This window comes from Hemicordylus capensis, chromosome 4, assembly GCF_027244095.1.
Source record: "Hemicordylus capensis ecotype Gifberg chromosome 4, rHemCap1.1.pri, whole genome shotgun sequence".
In the NCBI taxonomy this organism is placed as follows: Eukaryota; Metazoa; Chordata; class Lepidosauria; order Squamata; family Cordylidae; genus Hemicordylus; species Hemicordylus capensis.
In genome coordinates, this window is record NC_069660.1 from 96,756,931 (window position 1) to 96,775,148 (window position 18,218).

At 43.1% G+C, this 18,218-nt stretch overlaps 2 protein-coding genes across 2 annotated transcripts in view; both read left to right on the forward strand.

Annotated features, from left to right (window-relative positions):
* The window catches only part of BSND (barttin CLCNK type accessory subunit beta), a 78,169-nt gene that overhangs the window by 20,083 nt on the left and 39,868 nt on the right, over positions 1-18,218 (forward strand). The window lies entirely within an intron of this gene.
* Positions 1,817-16,281, forward strand: TMEM61 (transmembrane protein 61). The gene is made up of 2 exons (XM_053247458.1): positions 1,817-2,163; positions 9,367-16,281. The coding sequence occupies exons 1-2, from the start codon at positions 1,817-1,819 to the stop codon at positions 9,656-9,658; spliced, it is 639 nt and encodes a 212-aa protein (XP_053103433.1). The 3' UTR covers positions 9,659-16,281.

Here is an 18,218-nt window from a genome sequence, read left to right on the forward strand (position 1 = left end):
CGATCCAAATCGATTTGAGATTCGGATCCCTCCTGTTAATTCCCCCAGATTCCCAGCTTTCATTAAAAAAAAAAGTTAAGCTCTAGCCCTTGTAGAAGTGGAGTTATGGAACAAAATGTGTGGACATCATTTTTCAAGTGTTTGGATTCTTAGGTATATAATAACTTTTCCTCAATGAATCCCTGTGAGGATTCATTACACACCTTCATTTCTTCTATTCATTTTGACTGTCTTTTCGACAGTGTCAATTGCCATGTGCCAACTACACTACACTCCCACCTGCAATGTAGTGGGGTACTACTCAGTTTATGTTCTAGGATTTTTTTCAAGTGTTTAGGCTCTTTAGTGTCTAATAACCTTTCCTCATAATGAATCCCTATGAGGATTCATTACACACCAAAGAGTCTAAACACCTCAAAAATTCCTAAAATATAAACTGAGTACCCAATGGCTTGTGGGTTGCAGGGTAATTGGAACATAGGATGCCACTAATTCCCCACCCCCATCTGTAAAGCAGTGGGGTCAAAATGAACAGAAGAAATGAAGATGTGTAATGAAGACACCAAAGAATCTAAACACTTCAAAAATACCTAAAAAATAAACTGAGTACCTCAGTGTGTGTGTGTGTGTGTGTGTGTGTGTAGTTGAGACATGGCAGTTGACAGTTGGCACTGTCCAATGAGAGTCAAAATGAACAGAAGAAAAGAAGGCGTATAATGAATCCTCATAGGGATTCATTATTAGGAAAAGTTACCAGACACCAAAAAATCTAAACATTTCAATATTCCTAAAAATTAAAATGAGTACCCCACTGCCTTGGAGTTGGGGGTGGTGGTGTAGTTGGCACATGGCATTTGACGGTTGGCACTGTCCAGTGACAATCAAAATGAACAGAAGAAATGAAGGTGTGCAATGAATCCTCATAGGGATTCATTATGAGGAAAAGAATTATACACCAAAGAATCAAAACACTTGAAAAATAATGACTGGACATTTTGTTCCATAACTCCACTTCTACAAGGGCTAAAGCTTAGCTTTTTTTTTTTTTTTTTTTTTTAAAGAAAGCTGGGGATCCGTTTTAGGGTTAGGATATGGCAACTTTGTATCACAATTGTTTCCTATGGCGGAAATGTTCAAAATCAGTAAAAATGAAACAGATTCATTAAAAATCAACCAAGTGTCCCACTGCCTTGATGTTTGAGTGGTAGGTGGCACCCATGGGGACTTACCCACCACCCAAATTTGGTGCCCCTAGGTCTTTGTTAAGTGGTCCGAATCAGTCTGAATATGAATCGAATCAAAGTAAATAGAAATCGAATCTGGGGTGATTTGGAGGGGATAGATTTGGATACAAAACATGATTTGTGATTTGTTTGGGGCACAAATCAAATCAAAAAATATATTTGTGCACATTCCTACCTTTTAAAAAGACTGAGAGCCTTTTGGGGACAGAGAACCATATTATTTATTTATATTCTCTGTAAACCACTTGTATCACTTTTGCTGAAATGTGGTATATAAATATTCATAGTTATAGTATAAAGGGCATTTCATATTGCCACAAAAGGACATTTGGATTCTTAATACACAAGAATGTACTAATGTATGTAATTACATCACACAAATGTACTAAGCTACTCAGTGAACTCTGAGTGACTTTCTGAATGTTGGGTTGATTTTCAGCTTACAACTGTTTGTATATGTTCATGTTTGTTTTGTTTTCTTTTCTTTCCACACACCTCCCCCCAGTATGAGCCAGGGCTTTGGACCTATTTCCTTATGAAATAGCGGCAATCGACAGTCCTCCATCTTCAAAATGGTAACGGCTTCCTTGCGGCATGGAGTGACCATCACTGGAGCTATCCTGTTGGTGACAGGGACGCTGTGTTTTGCTTGGTGGAGTGATGGTGAAATGGGGGTCGTAACTAGCAGTGACGCCAAGATTGTAACTCATGGAGAAGCTGAGCCAGTGACAAGCTCTTCCTCTTCAAATGCAGTTCTCAGGTCCATCAGCTTCTTTTGCTGTGGAATTGGTGGGCTCCTTCTCCTTTTTGGCCTCCTGTGGTCAGCAAATGCTGGGATCGTTTCTCGACGCTATCAGTACCATTTTTCCAGGGACCTTCATTATTCCACCGTTGAACCTCTAGAGAAACAGACCTGCAGGTTAGTAAGAGCTTTGCAGCAATATTTGATGGTGATAGATTGATGTTCAGAGTTGGGCCTTTTACTGGTTTAAAACCTTGGTCAAATATTAAGTAGTATTAATGTACTACTGCTGCTACAAAGAGAGAGACTGATTTACGTTATTTATTAAAAAGCCATGTTAGTCAAGTGCATTGTGAAACCATGAACAGTTTTTCTTGGCTTTTATCCTGGAATTCTAGGGACAATCCAGCACAACGTGGAGCCCCATGTCGCTTGCTTTTTAATTTAATTTTTAAATTCCCCCCCCTGTGCTGGAGCTTATCATTACGGGTTAAGTACAGAGCATTCTCGGACCCCAATTCCAGTCCTGTCTTCGCTCGGAACGCAGCATATGGAGAGAGCTCTTGCAAATTTAGGTCTTCGGGTCTTGTATTTTCTTTTCTTCTGCTCCTAACTTCCCCTCTGTTCCTCTTAGATTGTGCCAGGGCAGAAAAAGAGTGACCTAGGCCCATTTTTAATTGAAAAAATCCCTCAAAAAATCTTTTTTCTTTTCCAATTTGACCAATTCAGCGTAGCCCTTTGTTTGAGTATTTTACCTTTGGTTTCCCTTTCCTCCACTCATGGAAAGAGCACAAGCCGAGGATCTCTTGGGGAGTTACCTTTCTGAAGGTCCCCCTGTGACTACAAAGCTCACCCCCCGAAATCGCTATCCCCAACTCTTCCCAGTCCCCTTCCCCACACGAAGGTGGCAGGGACGCACAAAGTGGCTGCAAGTCTGCGAAAAGCCTCCCAAAAATCCAAGCACCTTAAAGAGGATGTTCAGCTGCTGAAAAAGAAAAGATCACCCACTTGCCTGCATCTTAGCGAGTGCCTTATTAAAGATTTATGTAGGCGCACCAAACCATGCCTGGAAAGCAGCACAGTGCAGAGCAGCAAAAAGGAGGTGGACGGCCAGGGCCCAGCGGGCAATTCCCTGGCATCCAGTAACATCATCTCAGGGTTGATTGGTGTCAAGGGGAAATTGGCTGGTCTGTGCTGTTCCCCTGCACCAAAATCCAATGCTTATGAGAAGGATGGCTTGGCCCAACTCTAACTTGGCCAGACAAGTCAAATCAGCCTGCTAGTGACCAAAACTCAGCTCCATCTATGGCGGCTTTCCCAGGAATGCCACTGGACCCTCCACCAGCAGGCCTGAGCGGCAAACCACAGATCCCAGTAATTAACTCCACAAACCCTGTTCCAGGGTCGGTATCAACTGTGCTGCCTGATGTAGCCGATTAGCTAAGACTACTTATGGGGGAGGGTGGCTCAGCCTTGTGCAGTGCCTTAAACTTGCAACCTGCAATGCCACCTCAAGACCCGGGGCACCCACTGTGCCCATGAGACCCAGACTACCCAGAAAATGATTGTCTTCTTCCTCTCCTGACTCTAGTCCACAGAGGGAAGCTATTTTACCATCTGAGTGTGGCCTTTTCCTACAACAAAAATTGGAGGCCAAACTTAAAAGGAAAACATCATTATTCCTTTTTTGATTCCCCTTCCCCTCCCAAACATCCCCTCCCTCTTCCATCCAATCCTTGAGTACCCAACTTACCCCACCTCCTCCTCTACCCCAACCTAGCCTAGCTATAGTGCCCCCCACCACCACTGGCCAAGCCTAGAGACCAGATGCCAACATCCGAACCCAAGTCCAACCCTAATTCACCCCCGCCCCCATCCAGATAGGTCTGACAAGGAGGAAGGGGAATTATCTGGAGAGGAGGTAGCTCAGCCATCTACACTATCTGCTTGCCTTCTTTTGTCCTCTGATTTTGATATCCAATTAGCAAAAGCTAAAAGAGCCATCAATGATGTGGCCCTGGCAGAATCAGTACAAGAGGCTACCCATCTGGATCAAAATGTATTCTCTGCTGCCAACTCCCCATCTTGCACGGTCCCCTTCCCCAGCAGCTTTCGTGAGGTCATGCTGGCCAAATGGCAGCAACCAGCCTCCTCTAGGCCAGTAAGCAGCTATCCCAGAAAACACTATTCCTTGCCCGAGATTGTAATTTCCCCCCTGGCAGTACCCTGCATTGATGTCTCGGTTGCCCAGATGGTGTTGGGCTGATTCTAACCACTGAGGGGCATGATCAGTTAAGATCTTCTGAGGACAGGAAGTGCTATTCCTACCTTAAGAAGGTGCATGAGGCATTGGCAACAGTCATCAAAGCTGCCACTACCAACTCTCTTTGCCCAGGCTTCAATCTTATGGGCCAAGGAGCTCATAACACTGGTCCCTCCTGAAAATGTCAAGTGTCGCCAAGGCATTAATAAGCTAGCCAAGGCAGTGGCCCTAACAGTAGGCTCTAGCCTAGACTGCCTGCAGAAGGCCTCCAGGTCCATGGCAGCCGGGGTGGCTGTGTGCAGATCTCTCTGGTTAAGATCGTGACAAGTAGACCCCAAGTCCAAGATGGCACTCACGGCATCTCCCTTTATCAGATCAGACCTGTTTGGTCCAGCGCTGGACCCCATATTAGTAGAGACCAAGGACAAAAAGAAAGCCATGCCTTCGACGAGAGGAGAGCTGGTCTTGTGGTAGCAAGCATGACTTGTCCCCATAGGTAAGCAGGGTCTGCCCTGGTTGCATATGAATGGGAGACTTGATGTGTGAGCACTGCAAGATATTCCCCCTCAGGGGATGGAGCTGCTCTGGGAAGAGCAGAAGGTTTCAAGTTCCCTCTCTGGCTTCTCCAAGATAGGGCTGAGAGAGATTCCTGCCTGCAACCTTGGAGAAGCCACTGCCAGTCTGTGAAGACAATACTGAGCTAGACAGACCAATGGTCTGACTCAGTATATGGCAGTTTCCTATGTTCCTATGACACACAGGGACTCGCACAGACTGTTTCACAGCTCTTCACAGACTTCGATTTCCTCCTCTTCCTTTCGCCCCTTCAGGCAGTACCAATGCTCCTTCCCTTCCCAAGGGAGGGAATTCTGCACATCTAGTTTCAGAGGTACAGGATGACCTCAGTGGACGGAGAGCTTCAGAGACCAAGGCAGCTCCGAAAGCTTCCGAGCACCTTCATCTAACTTCCAACAGAGCAGAAAACAATGTCACCGGTCAGGTTGGGGGCAGAGTACACCTTTTCGCCCCCACCTGCATGTCTACCACCCAAGATTAATGGGTGATAGACACAATCTTCCTCGGTTACACCATAGACTTCATGACCACCCCACTGGACTCCTACATGTTCATTCCTCGATCTACCAGAGCATCTAAACATCAACTGATGAATGAGGCCATTCACCATCTTCTTCAGATTCAGGCGACCGAGCAAGTACCCTCCACAGAAGAATGTTCTGCTGTCTACTCACTGTTATTTCTGGTCCTGAAAAAGAGACAGATCTTGGAGGGCAGTCCTGGAACTAAAACTTCTGAACAAGTTTGTCAGGAAGAAAAAAATCAGGATGGAATCCCTCTACTCCATCAAGGAGGCCATCTGACCTCATGACCAGTGTTACCTCTAATTTTTATCATCAGTGAGCAGAAAGAGTATTGTTCTGGGTGGCAGTATCAAGGCAGTGTGCGCACATAAGTCTCTCTTGCTCACACACATACAGAACATACCACCCCCCACAAATGTCAAAAAACGTCAGAAATTTCTGTTCATGACATCGGAACACCAAAGTGGGACAGAGAACGATTGAGCTGACTGGCTCAGTCGAAGGACGGTGGACCCAGTGGAATGGGCCCTCCACCCAGAGGTCTTCCAGCTGATCACAGCACACTTTGGTGAGCCTCTAGTGGATCTCTTCACCTCTTCTCTGAATCACCAGCTCCTGTGCTGCTTCTCAAAATACCATTCTCCAGCAGCAGAAGCCATCAACACCAATTGGCCCAAAGGCCTCCTTTTCACCTTTCCACCAACAGCCATCATCAACAAGGTCATCAGAAAGCTGATCCGAGAGCGGGCCCACCTGATCCTGGTGGCCCCTCATTGGCCCGGGAGGCCATGGTTTTCTGACCTAGTCAACCTGTCCACATGGCCCCTGTGGCATCTCCCAGTATGCAGGGACCTTCTATCCCAGGGGCCATTCTGCGTCTGGAGCCGGGATGGCTCCAACTCTGTCCCTAGACATTGAGTGCAACAGACTAGTGGCCAAGGGCCCCTGTCTGAGATACCATCCTAGCCTCCCACCATCCGTCCACCCAGCAGATCTACCAGGCTACATGGGTGGCATTCTCCAGATCTGGCCACAGGAAGTATTTAAATCCATTCACTGCAGGAGTTCCTCAACTTCCTTCAGGGAGGTGTAGGCCCAGTACCCTTAGATGGCAGGCTTCAGAGCTGGCCTCTGTCCTTGACTTAGGAACTATCCTTGACCTATCTTCTCTTCACTCTCACATATCTCGCTTCCTAAAAGGAGCCTCTAACCTTGCGCCTCCCCCATCCAGTGTTTTCCATCCTGAAATCTGAAAAAGGACCTGAACGCAGTGACGCAACCCCACTTTGAGCTCCTGTCAGACATCAGTCTCACACTTCTCTCTTACAAGGACCTGTTCCTGGTAGCCATCACATTGGCCTGCAGGGTTTCGGAGTTGGGAGCCATATCGGCCCTTAAGGAATTGTGCTTGTTCCAGCCAGAGGCTGTGGTGTTGAAGATGGATCCCACATTCATTCCAAAGGTCAGTTTAACTTTCCACCACTCCCAGGACATCGTCCTCCCCTTATTCTGTCCACTGCCCATCCACAGCAAAGAGAGGACTTGGCATAAACTGGACATACGCAGGGCTCTGTTCACCTATCTTTGCCACACAGCAAAATTTCTGATTACCTTCTCGTGTCTTTCCATCCTTCCTCTCTAGGTCCAAAAGTATCTAAAGCCACGTTGGGTTGTTGGCTCAGGGAGTGCATCAGCATTACATACAAGACCCTAAATCTCCCAGTACCAGGGGGAATCACTGCTCACTCTATGCACAGCGCCACGAACCTCTAGGCCCAGGTGCCATTACTTGACATTTGCAAAGCTGCTACCTGGTCCTCTATCACTCCCTTTATTTGACACTATAATATTCCTTCCTTCCACACACCACAGGCAGCTTTCAGACACCGCATGCTTCAACAGATTGTATAGGTCCATCTCCCTCCCACGTTTAGGTTGCTTGAGCATGTCCCATAATGGTGAGCTTCAGCACAGGGAGAAAAGGAACATTGGTCTTAACTGTGAAAGGTTCTTTTTCCCTTTGTCTGAAGCTCATCATGCCCACCCGGATGTATGTGGATGTTACCTTCTCTTATTTCCATTGGATAGTACTATGGGTAACCACTTTTGGGTGGAGCCAGCTACATGGCATTATTAGTGGACAGTTTTTCTTTGCTTTCGGTCAGTCTTCCCTATATATGGTATTTCCATCTCACTAACCTCTCCGCCTCTCTTGTATTTCTCTCAAGTTGTATATACTCATTTTTTCTCAGAAGTTTAGGGAGCTCTCTCCTGTATTTACTACTGCTGCTCTTTGCTACACTCCTGGAACTGCCTCCTGGCGGCAGGAGATTAAAACTTCAATGACATCAGTCCTGTCTTCCGAGCATGCTCCATACTTAACCCATAATGATGAGCTCCAGACACATGGGAAAAGAACCCTTCACAGGTAAGACCAATGTTTATTTCTATACCGCCTTTCATTAAAACAATCTCAAGGCAGTTCACACAAAAGTAAAAATAAGACTATAAAAATTACACAATTAAAATATTAAACTAGAATATAAAAATACAGATCTGATTGAAAAGATTTAAAAAAAAACAACAACCCACCAAACCAAGCACAATATAACCACAAAAATATAAAGCAGCAGCAGTAGAGTCAATAACATAAAAACCTGGGTAAAAAGCCAAGATTTTACACTCTTTCTAAAAACTGTGATGGAGACTGAAGAACGGATGGCCACCGGGAGAGCATTCCAGAGTCTGGGGGCAACAACAGAGAAGGCTCTGTCCTGCGTTCACAACTGAGCCTCCCTCAATGTCGACACCCGGAGCAGAGTCCCCCCCCCCGCATGACCTCATCAAATAGGCAGCAACCCTTGGGAGCAGGCGGTCCATCAGGTATCCAGGGCCCAAACCGTTAAGGGCTTTAAAGGTCAAAACCAGCACCTTGAATTGGATCCAGAAAGAAATTGGCAGCCAGTACAGCTCTTTCAAAATGGGTGTGATGTGATCCCAGTGGGCAGCTCCAGCTAAAACCCTAGCTACTGCATTTTGCACTAGCTGCAGTTTCCGAATATTGTTCAAGGGCAGCCCCACCTAGGGAGGGAAAAGTTCTCTGGAGCAGGAAACTTACTCATAGGCACTGTGGGTTTCAAACTGGAGGCCCAGGCCATCAGACTCACAACTGAGCCTTTTGCTGTAGTTGATCAAGATCCAGCTCAGTACTTTAATGAAGGTTTTTTAAAATCTAAGATGGATTTGAATTTTCACCCTCCCCCCACCCTATCCAGATTGACATAACAAAAATATTATGATAGTTCTCAAAAAATGTGCATCTTGCACACAAGAATTTCTTTTTTTTAGTTCTCTCTTAGGTTTTGAGTGTGTAACTATGATGCAATACCTGTGACATGATGATAAAATCTCACATTACATACTGATTTGTTCCTTTTGATCCAGATAAATGTAGTGTCTTGTGGCTAGCCCTGCTTCAAAGTGAAATATACATTGTTGCTTCTCACCCACAAAAAAATTTCTCCTTGAAATAGAGGAAGTGAGATGATCAAAGGTTATGTGAAAGTTTTACCTGTACACAAGCCATGTTTGCTCAGCAAAAGACAATGGAAAAAGGAACAGCAGCATACAAACAGCAGCCTGCGCAATGTAATTAACCAGTGGGAATACAGTAAAGTTGGATACTCATTATACTGTGGTAGCATACAAAGATCCATGTTGTACAGAAACTACAGAAGTGGAAGCATAGGCCATGTACAGAAACATTGGACTTCTGCCCTTAATCAGTTGTAGTAGAATTAGCTATTCACAGGTGTGCATGAATTGTGACCGAGGCACAGAGATGCTTTTAATGAAAATGTCCTTAATGAACACTGGAAAATGGTGATGTGGGGTCCCCACTCAAACTCTACTACTGCTAATTAATCTTTCCCATGTGTCTCTTTGTAAATCTTATTTTACATTCAAGTAACATTTTAAATAACAAAAGTGTTTTATTTTGGCTTTGGTTTGTTTCAGTACCTGGGAAGCCAGCAGCATTCCGACCTATGAAGAAGCTTTGAATTGCCAGCCTGCTGAAAATGCCCCAAACTACACACAGTCTCATGGTGTGAAGGAAAACAGGCCACCCTTTTATCAAGTGGTGGATGAAAACGATACGTGGCATGGCAGTCGTAGACGCAGTTCCTCAGATAGTATTTTGTTCCGGAATGTTCTACCAAGGCTAGAGCCAGGATCATGGGATGAAGCAAGCGTTGTTTGTGACACTCCACCTCCTAGCTATGAGAGTGTCAGCTCGTGTGAAGGATGATCTAGGGATCTGGTTTATCACTGCTCAAGAATCTCTAGATTGCTGTTGAGTGCATTCACTGATAGCTGTCTTTTTCTTTAATTAATTAATTGTGGAAAGGGATAAATAGCTATTGAAACATGAACTACTGTATTGTCTTTTGTAGGAGCTGCTGCTAAATTATTGGAGATCTGTCTCAACATTGCTTTTTTAGTGTGTGGCTAACGTGTTGATAGGCCTCATATCTAAATGCTTTGGAGGAACCCTCAAAGTGTATGGATAATTGAAAGGTGGGAATTCTACTTACATAGGGCAACACAGGTACAAGCTTAGGGCAGTGCACACAGTGAATATGAGTAAACTAAATTCTGGATAAATGGGATTTAGAAAAAGCAATATTCTGAAATGTTTCTAATTTAAAAAAAGAAAAGGTCAGCACTAATGTTGGGCATGACATATTTAAAGTAATGTGTTGCTGAGCACTAAGTGGTGGTATTTTGGAAAGCAAAGTTCTGAGAGCTAGAAAGCTTTTGGAGTTACAAGTAATTTCCCTTTCTAAGCAAGGCAGCTACCACCTAGTCAGAAGGAATCTCCTCTTCTTTTAATCACTTATTTGTGAAGCAAACACTGAGCAGGGATCCTTACTCTTTATTGGTTTAGACTAGGGGTGGCCCACCTGAAGCTCTCAGCTGTTGTTGGATCACAACTCCCATTACACAATTGCAGCTGGAAATGGTGGGAGCTGCAGTCCCAACAACAGCTGGAGAGACTCCGGTTGGCCACCACTGGTTTAAACCTCTTAAACATAAGAACAGCCCTGCTGGATCAGGCCCAAGGATGGGTGCTGGATCAAGTCCAGCATCCTGTTTCACACAGTGGCCCACCAGATGCCTCTGGGAGCCCATAGACAAGAGATGAGGGCATGCCTTCTCTCTTGCTGTTGCTCCCTGCAACTGGTATTGAGAGGTATCATGCTTCTGAGGCTGGAGAAGCACAATGGACTCTGAGGCTTGACAGGAGAGGCTCGCCCACTGAGCATGGCCATACCTCTTTTGGACAAAGGACAGCCTGACTCCAAACTGCTTGTAACTTTGGGCTGGTTTGAGCAATACTCAAATCAGCCCTTTTAAACACAGAGGGAGGAGCCCCGCCCCCAGTGTGCTGTTTAATCACACTTTAATGTAGTATTTAAACAGTGCATTGAGGGGTGGTGTGGACAAACTGTCCCTCCCATGTGATTAAGCAGTGGCAGGACAGCAAGCTGAGTGGCAGGAAGACATGTGCACCTATGCTCCTCTTCCATGCATTTAAGAAGATCACTCTCAGTATTGTCTCAACTAGCCGTCTTAGATTTTACTGTAGTCCGTGGACTTGGTAATGCCCCTTGAAATATATTCAGGTAGGACCTGATCCCATAGAATCAGGAATCTGAAAGAGAGCTGCAGGTCTTCTAATTCAACCAAACTGAAGCAAAATCTAACAGACCTTAGCAAATGGATTTGGCATAGATGCTGGATGATAGTATGCCACAGATAGAGTGAAGGAATGAGCGGTCCACACCATCTTTGAGGTGAACAGGGATTTCAGAATTAGAAAAAAAAGAATGAGCCCAGCACACTCAAATGCTAAGCAAAATGTGGAATGTCCTGCTGTTTAATGTCCTCTTTAAAAGGTTATATGCCACATTCCAGGTGGTTGAGTCTATGGGCAAGGATGATACATTGCTGCCATAACATGTAATTACTGCTCATCTATGTATGCAATTGTATCCCAAGAAGGAAGGGTTAGTCCCCCAGTTCACATACTCCAGCTGATGAAAGATAAATATCCCATAAAGCTGTTATGTTGCAGACGAAGGCCAAAGTATCCATTATGGGGAAATGAGCAGCAATCACAGAAAAGAGAAGATTGTTTGAAAGAGAGAGATTGCCTGAAAGAGAGACCTTATCATTCTCTTCTGCTGGTAGTCTAGGACCTGTTTCAGTTCATCTCAACTGAGGATCTTTTGGTTGTCAGTTTTCAGTTAACTGTTTCTGAGTCAGAGAGAGAGTATTCAAAGATGTGAACAAAAGCTTGATATTTTGTCTAACTCTGTAAAAGGCATACAACATGAAAAGGTGCAAATTAAACAGTTTTGTTGAAATGGTAAATGAAGTGTTAGGAGGAATTCCCTTTTGTCTAGAGAAGAATTGACATCTAGTGAAAGCAAGCATGGGCATAATTTCAGATTTCAAGGTGGGAGGCAAAGAGATTTTAGTAGGGGGACGCAAGATCACAGCAAAGTTGAAAGGGCTGCTTTGGGGTATATTCATAATTAAATTGAAAAATATGCTTGTGTGTTTGTAGTCTGAAACATGGGAACCGAGGTAGATACAATTGCCTCCCTGAAAACAAAATGCTTTTCAGTTGAAAAGACAAGTGAAGCTACAGAGAATGTGTCTATATTTGGATTCTATGAGGACCTTGAAGAGGAGAATGAACAGCTTATTTTCTTAGGGTGTTTCTCATTTGTTGGCTTATGGGGGAGTATTAGAACTGAGTCACATGTTTATTTTGAGGGGATGAAAGTCCTCCAGCAATGACTTTACTGCTTCATTTTCACATGGGAAGTTATTTGTCTCCAATTGTGCCCACATGAACATCTCCAGTGCTACGTAAAAGAAGAACCCTTCAGAATTAACATTTTATCTGACTAAATGGTTAACTTGGAAGACTTTTACATGGGAACAATTTCAGATAAATGGCTCTCTGTGTGAAAATCAAGTTGCTACAGTCATCATTGGGAGGACTTTATCCCATTTAAAAATCAGTCTGTGAATACAGCAGTCTCTCTCTCTCTCTCTCTCTCTCTCTCTCTCTCTCTCTCTCTCTCTCAAAGATGTAATGGCTAAGGGTGGATTTTTCTTCCTTAGCATTTCTTATCCTGTTTGACCTAACTTCAACCCATTACTCTTTTTATTTTCCAAAATTACTAACAATCTGTTTACACTTACAAAAGGCTTCTGATTCTTATCACAGATATTTGCTAGTAGTCTACAAGTATCTTTTATATTAATCATTAATCTTATTTTATCAAATATTTTATCCCTTGTGTGTGTATAAAGTCAGTATGTGACTAAAGATACAAAGAACTGCCATCTGTTCCCCCTTCAGCAAATACCAGTGTTTTTACCAGCTGCATAACAGGTAGAAATTCAGCAAGTATTTCCCAATGACTGCAGCTCCATGCTGGGAAAAGAGCCTGCCATGAAGGCACTGGCCAGGGGCCATAGCGCAGGGTGGGGGGAACATGTGTTTTGCGTGCAGAAGATCCTAGATTCAGTCTCGGAGACCTTGAATTACAAGACTCTCAAGGAGAGCCAGGAAAGACACCTGCCTAAGCTTGGAGAGCTGCTGCCAGACTCAACTCAGTGCAAGGCTAGATTGATCAATGGTCTGAGATTCAGTATAAGGCAACTTCATATGTCCATAGGAGCCCTGCCAGAAAAAAGGCAATACATTTAAAGATTAAAAGTTGCTGAAATATTGTCACTCATGTGGCAGCTGTTCCTACACAGGAGGCAGATGCATATTTACTGTATATGCATCATCTTGATTTTAATTATCGCAGTGACCTAGGAGGAGGGCTCCGCTCACAAGGATGACCTTGCTGCACATCTGCAGGCTGCTGCTTTGCTCACAGTGAACACTGGCCCTATTAGCCAAGGCATGGAAAAATTGTAAGAAAGAATAACTCATTTATTACCATGGCCCTCCTATGCTGTGTGACCAGATGGAAAGCACAGCAGATGTCTATCTTCTCTTGTGATGGAAAGCCACAGAGCTAGACTGAAGGCTAGGGCTTAGCTACATGCAAATGTTTGTTGCAGGCTTTTAGGGCCTTTTAACATTCTGCATTTCAGTGTTTGTCATTTATATTTTACCTGAGGAAGGGTTAACTGGGTAGGAAGTTTAAAATGTACTTTTCTTGGAATATTTTAAGAAGACAGGGCCATGGAAACAGGAAGAGTCTGCTATAAGAACAAGGTTGATACTTTTTCTTTGTTTCTGGCAAGGCTTCTGTGCCTTGAAACTACTCTGTGCCAAATCAAAATTCAATAGATGAAGCATCCCATCACTACATCTCCATAGTAAATGACCCGCTGAACTTTCAAAATCACACAGCTATTAACAGCGTTATTTAATAATTCAGAGTATAGGATATCTCTGCTTGCTGTTTCTTGTCAAAGAACATGTAACTGCTAGAAAACTGAATGTGGGTTGCAGACAGAGGGAAAGCTTGAGGAGCAACTCAAGGAGGGAAGGGGAGACTTTCGGAGGGCAGAAAAATGTTTTGACCATTGAAAATGCAGAATATTAGGTTTTTGTGAGAGGAGTTAATAAAACAAAGGGGGAACTACTCAAATGCTTGGGTGTGTGTGTGCGTGGGCAGGGAGAGGAGAGCTGGTCTTGTGGTAGCAAGCATGACTTGTCCCCATAGCTAAGCAGGGTCTGCCCTGGTTGCATATGAATGGGAGACTTGGTGTGTGAACACTGCAAGATCTTCCCCTCAGGGGATGAAGCCGCTCTGGGAAGAGCAGAAGGTTTCAAGTTCCCTCCCTGGCTTTTCCAAGATAGGGCTGAGAGAGATTCCTGCCTGCAACCTTGGAGAAGCCGCTGCCAGTCTGTGAAGACAATACTGAGCTAGATAGACCAATGGTCTGACTCAGTATATGGCAGTTTCCTATGTTCCAGGGGCGGGGTTAGGATCTACACCCTGACTGAACAGAAGAAATAATCAACTGAAACTTTGATTTGACCAACTTTGTGAGAGAGATGGAAAAAAACAAACTTTCCAGCAATATAGTCTTGTTCTGGTACAAATTATTGTAAAAAACAAAAGTTCAGACTGCACTGTACAGGGCAAGTGAACAGGCTTATTTTCCAAGATAGGCTAATCAGAACACCAAAGACTTGAAGATAAAGAGAAATCAATCTTAAGGATGGGTTATCAGTTTGACAAGAATTACTGTACTAGGGTCAATTAATGTGATCAAATGAGTGTTTTGTGTATGGAAGGAATCCTGGCTGAATTCAGAAAGTGGTGAACCATAACTGAGAGTAAAAAACAATAAGATCCGCACCATATTAAGTACAAACCATATAATGAAGAGTATGTAACAAAGTAATATAGTTTTATAATCCAAGGTATTCTCAACCTGATATACTAAAAACAGCCAGCTTACTATATCATTCTAATCAGATAAAGAAATATTCTAAAGTAGTGTCTGTAAAAAGTTTCCATCTTTTTACAAACGCTTAATAAGTACATATGTAAAAAACTAAAAAAAAGTTGATACAAAGGCACCTTATCTCAAATTAACATATTATAAAAAGTCAAGCAAAAAGCTTGTATAATACTCACAATGTGTAGAGCCACCTCTGTTACGTCTAGAAAATCTACTAAGAGAACCAACTTACTGTAACATTCCAATAAGGTAAAAAACTACTCAAACACCACTTTCCTCAAGCACAACTTATATACCAGCTGGAAGTCAGTAGTAATTCTGTATCCAAAGGATAAAAGTTGTGTTGCCAACGATTTATATGAAACATGATTACAACCTAGATAATAAATGAGTTGTATATTTCTTGGAAGATTGGATTCTGGAGCATCTGGACCAGTGCTGTCAAATTTATGGAACTTTTCTAAGACTAAGGTCCACTTGACCTTGAAACGGAGGTCACCAGGAGCATTTCCAGATGGGGCTTTTAGCTCACTTCTCCTCCAGAATGGAGGGTATGTGTTCACATATCTTCCAGATTTACCCCAAAGTCCCTGTGAGCTATTGGGGAGCACTTCACACACGATTTGGGTTTTCATTGCACATTAGAGCGTAGTCCAATTTATGTCTGGGGTTAAAAAAAAATCCACTTTCTGCTTCGGATTCCCCCCCCCCCCTTTTTTGGAAATTCAAACTCTCAGTAAAGCCTCGCAGTAAACCCACGGTAAAGCCTGCTGTCTGGAAATGCTCCAGGTCACCATTGTGGACTTGTCGACTTGTTTGAAACAGACTATATTACTTTCCACACAATGAACTTCAGTATTTTCCCACTGCAATAAATTTAGCTTTACCAATGTCATTTCCAATTTTCATCTTTGGTTGAACTTTGGTTCTATCCCCTGTTGACAGTATCTTTGATTATAAAACTACACCAATTGGCTCCACACTCTTCATTATATGGTTTGTACATAATGTGGTGGGGATCTTATTTGCTTGATAGAAGAGATCCCAGTACATATTATTTATCTTTGGCTGAAACATCATTGTGACCATTTCACAATACGCTTGGCTCACAACTCGGCCACCTTGGGTAGTTTTTCAGTGGTACGGTAAATGTGGCTTGAACTGGGAGGTAACGCCACCTATTGAACTTAGCCCAGACTTGCTCAGTCCACTTCTGCAGCATTCCAATTTTGTCATGTTAACTCGCCTTTCGAGCACAATGTGTTCTTCTTGTTTGGCAGTGGCTTGGAAATAATTGTTATTTATTTTTCTACTGTGCTGTTTAAATTTCACTGTGCTCCTAAAGATTGAACAGGGAAGAGGAAAGGATCAAGTGTGTCATTGCTTAATTCTTCTGCTAATAAATATTGGAAATGATTGAACTATGTAGTAGTCAGTTTGTCTTGCATTAGGCCTGGCGCATTATATATATATATTTAAATGGGCAGTCTAGGCCTTTAAAACCTGAGTAGCAGGCAGAAATCAACAGGTGAAGATTCTTTCCACCACTGCATCTTCAAGAGAAAAAAAGCTACACTTATTAATTTGATTTGTGGCTGGTGTAAAAATCTCAGAATCCCTGTCTATTACAAAGGTGGCCAGCCTGTATACATGGGCATCCACAGGATGTTTTTCAAGGGGGATGCAAAGGCTGCAGTCCTATACTCGCTTACATGGGAATAAGCCCCATTGAATTCAATGGAATTGACTCAATCAGGGGAGACTTGCTGGCCCCCTGGCCCCCCTCTGAACACCCATGGTGGTAGATCTCTTCCAAACACCCATGCTTGTAGAAATGAAAATTGAGCTGCTGATTCAAATGCAATTGTTTACTTACAGAGATGCACATGGATGTAGAAGAAAAAAAATATGTTCACAAGTTTTCATCATATACATCTGTTTTGGTTACAGGTGCACATATGAACCACCACCTGCTAGTCTCACAGCTTCTCAAGGTGTGTGTCTATAACAGAACAGACCCCAATTTTTTGAACTATAATTGAATTATATCTTTTTCAAAAATACAAAGCATGATATCTGAAACATAGGTTATTCCAATTACAGGATTTCCACTTTCATTTGGCATCTTATTATTCCCACACTGGAAAGCAATTTGATGTTTTTCCTGGAAATGAAGAACCATCTTGTGATTCTCAGACATTCCAATGGGCCCACATGAGTGTATTTTCGCATGGTTTGCCAAGCCTACAGAGCTAGTCTTCCAAGTGTAATCCTCCTTCCCAAATACTTTTGCAAACTTTATTATCTGCTTTAGGCCTTTTAACAGCCATTTGACCTGCAGCAATTAGCGGTGATAAAAGTTTATGTCCATGTCCTTAAAAAATCTTCACCAGCTGATTTTTGCTTACTGTATGTCTGTTAAAGGCACAAGAATAGGCTGGGCTGGGATTGTTCCTGTCATCAGGCAATCTTAAAGTAAATTGTAATATATTAAAGTAACCAGCTAATCACAGACTTTTGAAAAATGATTATAAATCTGTTTAAATGTTTAATTTAAAATATGCATTGCCATTGTGGAAAAGATTGCATGCATGCACTCGTCTTTGTTTTTGAACTTAATATTTGGTGGTTGGGTGGTGGGCTTGCTAAAAAAAATTCTGGTGGTGATGCAAATCTTTCATACATGGACTTAAGGATTCTGGTTGTACTGCTCCTGGGCACTTTCCAGATTAGACCCTGCAACGGGGTCACGACGTATCTCTGAAGTGTGCTTCTGCACTTCCTTTGTTGTGGCACTGCAGTCCTTATGCTGACAGCAGGGTGCCATTCATATTTCCAGTGCCGTGTTTTGAATTTAATCGCTGTGATATAGTGCTATAATGTATATCCGGCATTAAAAAGTTGCTGTTTTTTCAGGTTGTTCGTTTTCGCGAGACTGCTCCTCCTGCAGGACACTTTGCTATTTACGTTTAGATTGCAATTTGCCTGAACGGAAGCATTTTGCCGCCGTTGAGCAGCTAATCTGAAAAGCGCCTTGTGCCTTTAACAGAAGTCTGAAACACAGAAATTAAGCACTTGAGGCCTGCCCCATGTTGTAACTTTTGCAGTTTGTTTGTTTTGGACATTTGTCCCAAGGGGAATCCTGTAGAGAGTTTGGGGGAGAAGTCAGAAAGAAAGAAAGAAAAAAAGGAGAAAATTGAGTTGCTGCTGAATAAACCTTTAGCTACATCCACATAAGATTTCCTTGTGTGTAATGTTTTGTGATGAGGATGGGATCAAGCTAAGCTTGTGAGCCTGCAAAGCTTGTGAATGTCCCTGCAACCTCATTTCATTGCATTACTGGGCATGAACTG

Coding starts and splice junctions, on each gene's coding strand:
- TMEM61 (XM_053247458.1), top strand. CDS start 1,817: ATGGTAACGGCTTCCTTGCGGCATGGAGTGACCATCACTGGAGCTATC. Junction 2,164..9,366: donor CTAGAGAAACAGACCTGCAG/GTTAGTAAGAGC, acceptor GGTTTGTTTCAG/TACCTGGGAAGCCAGCAGCA.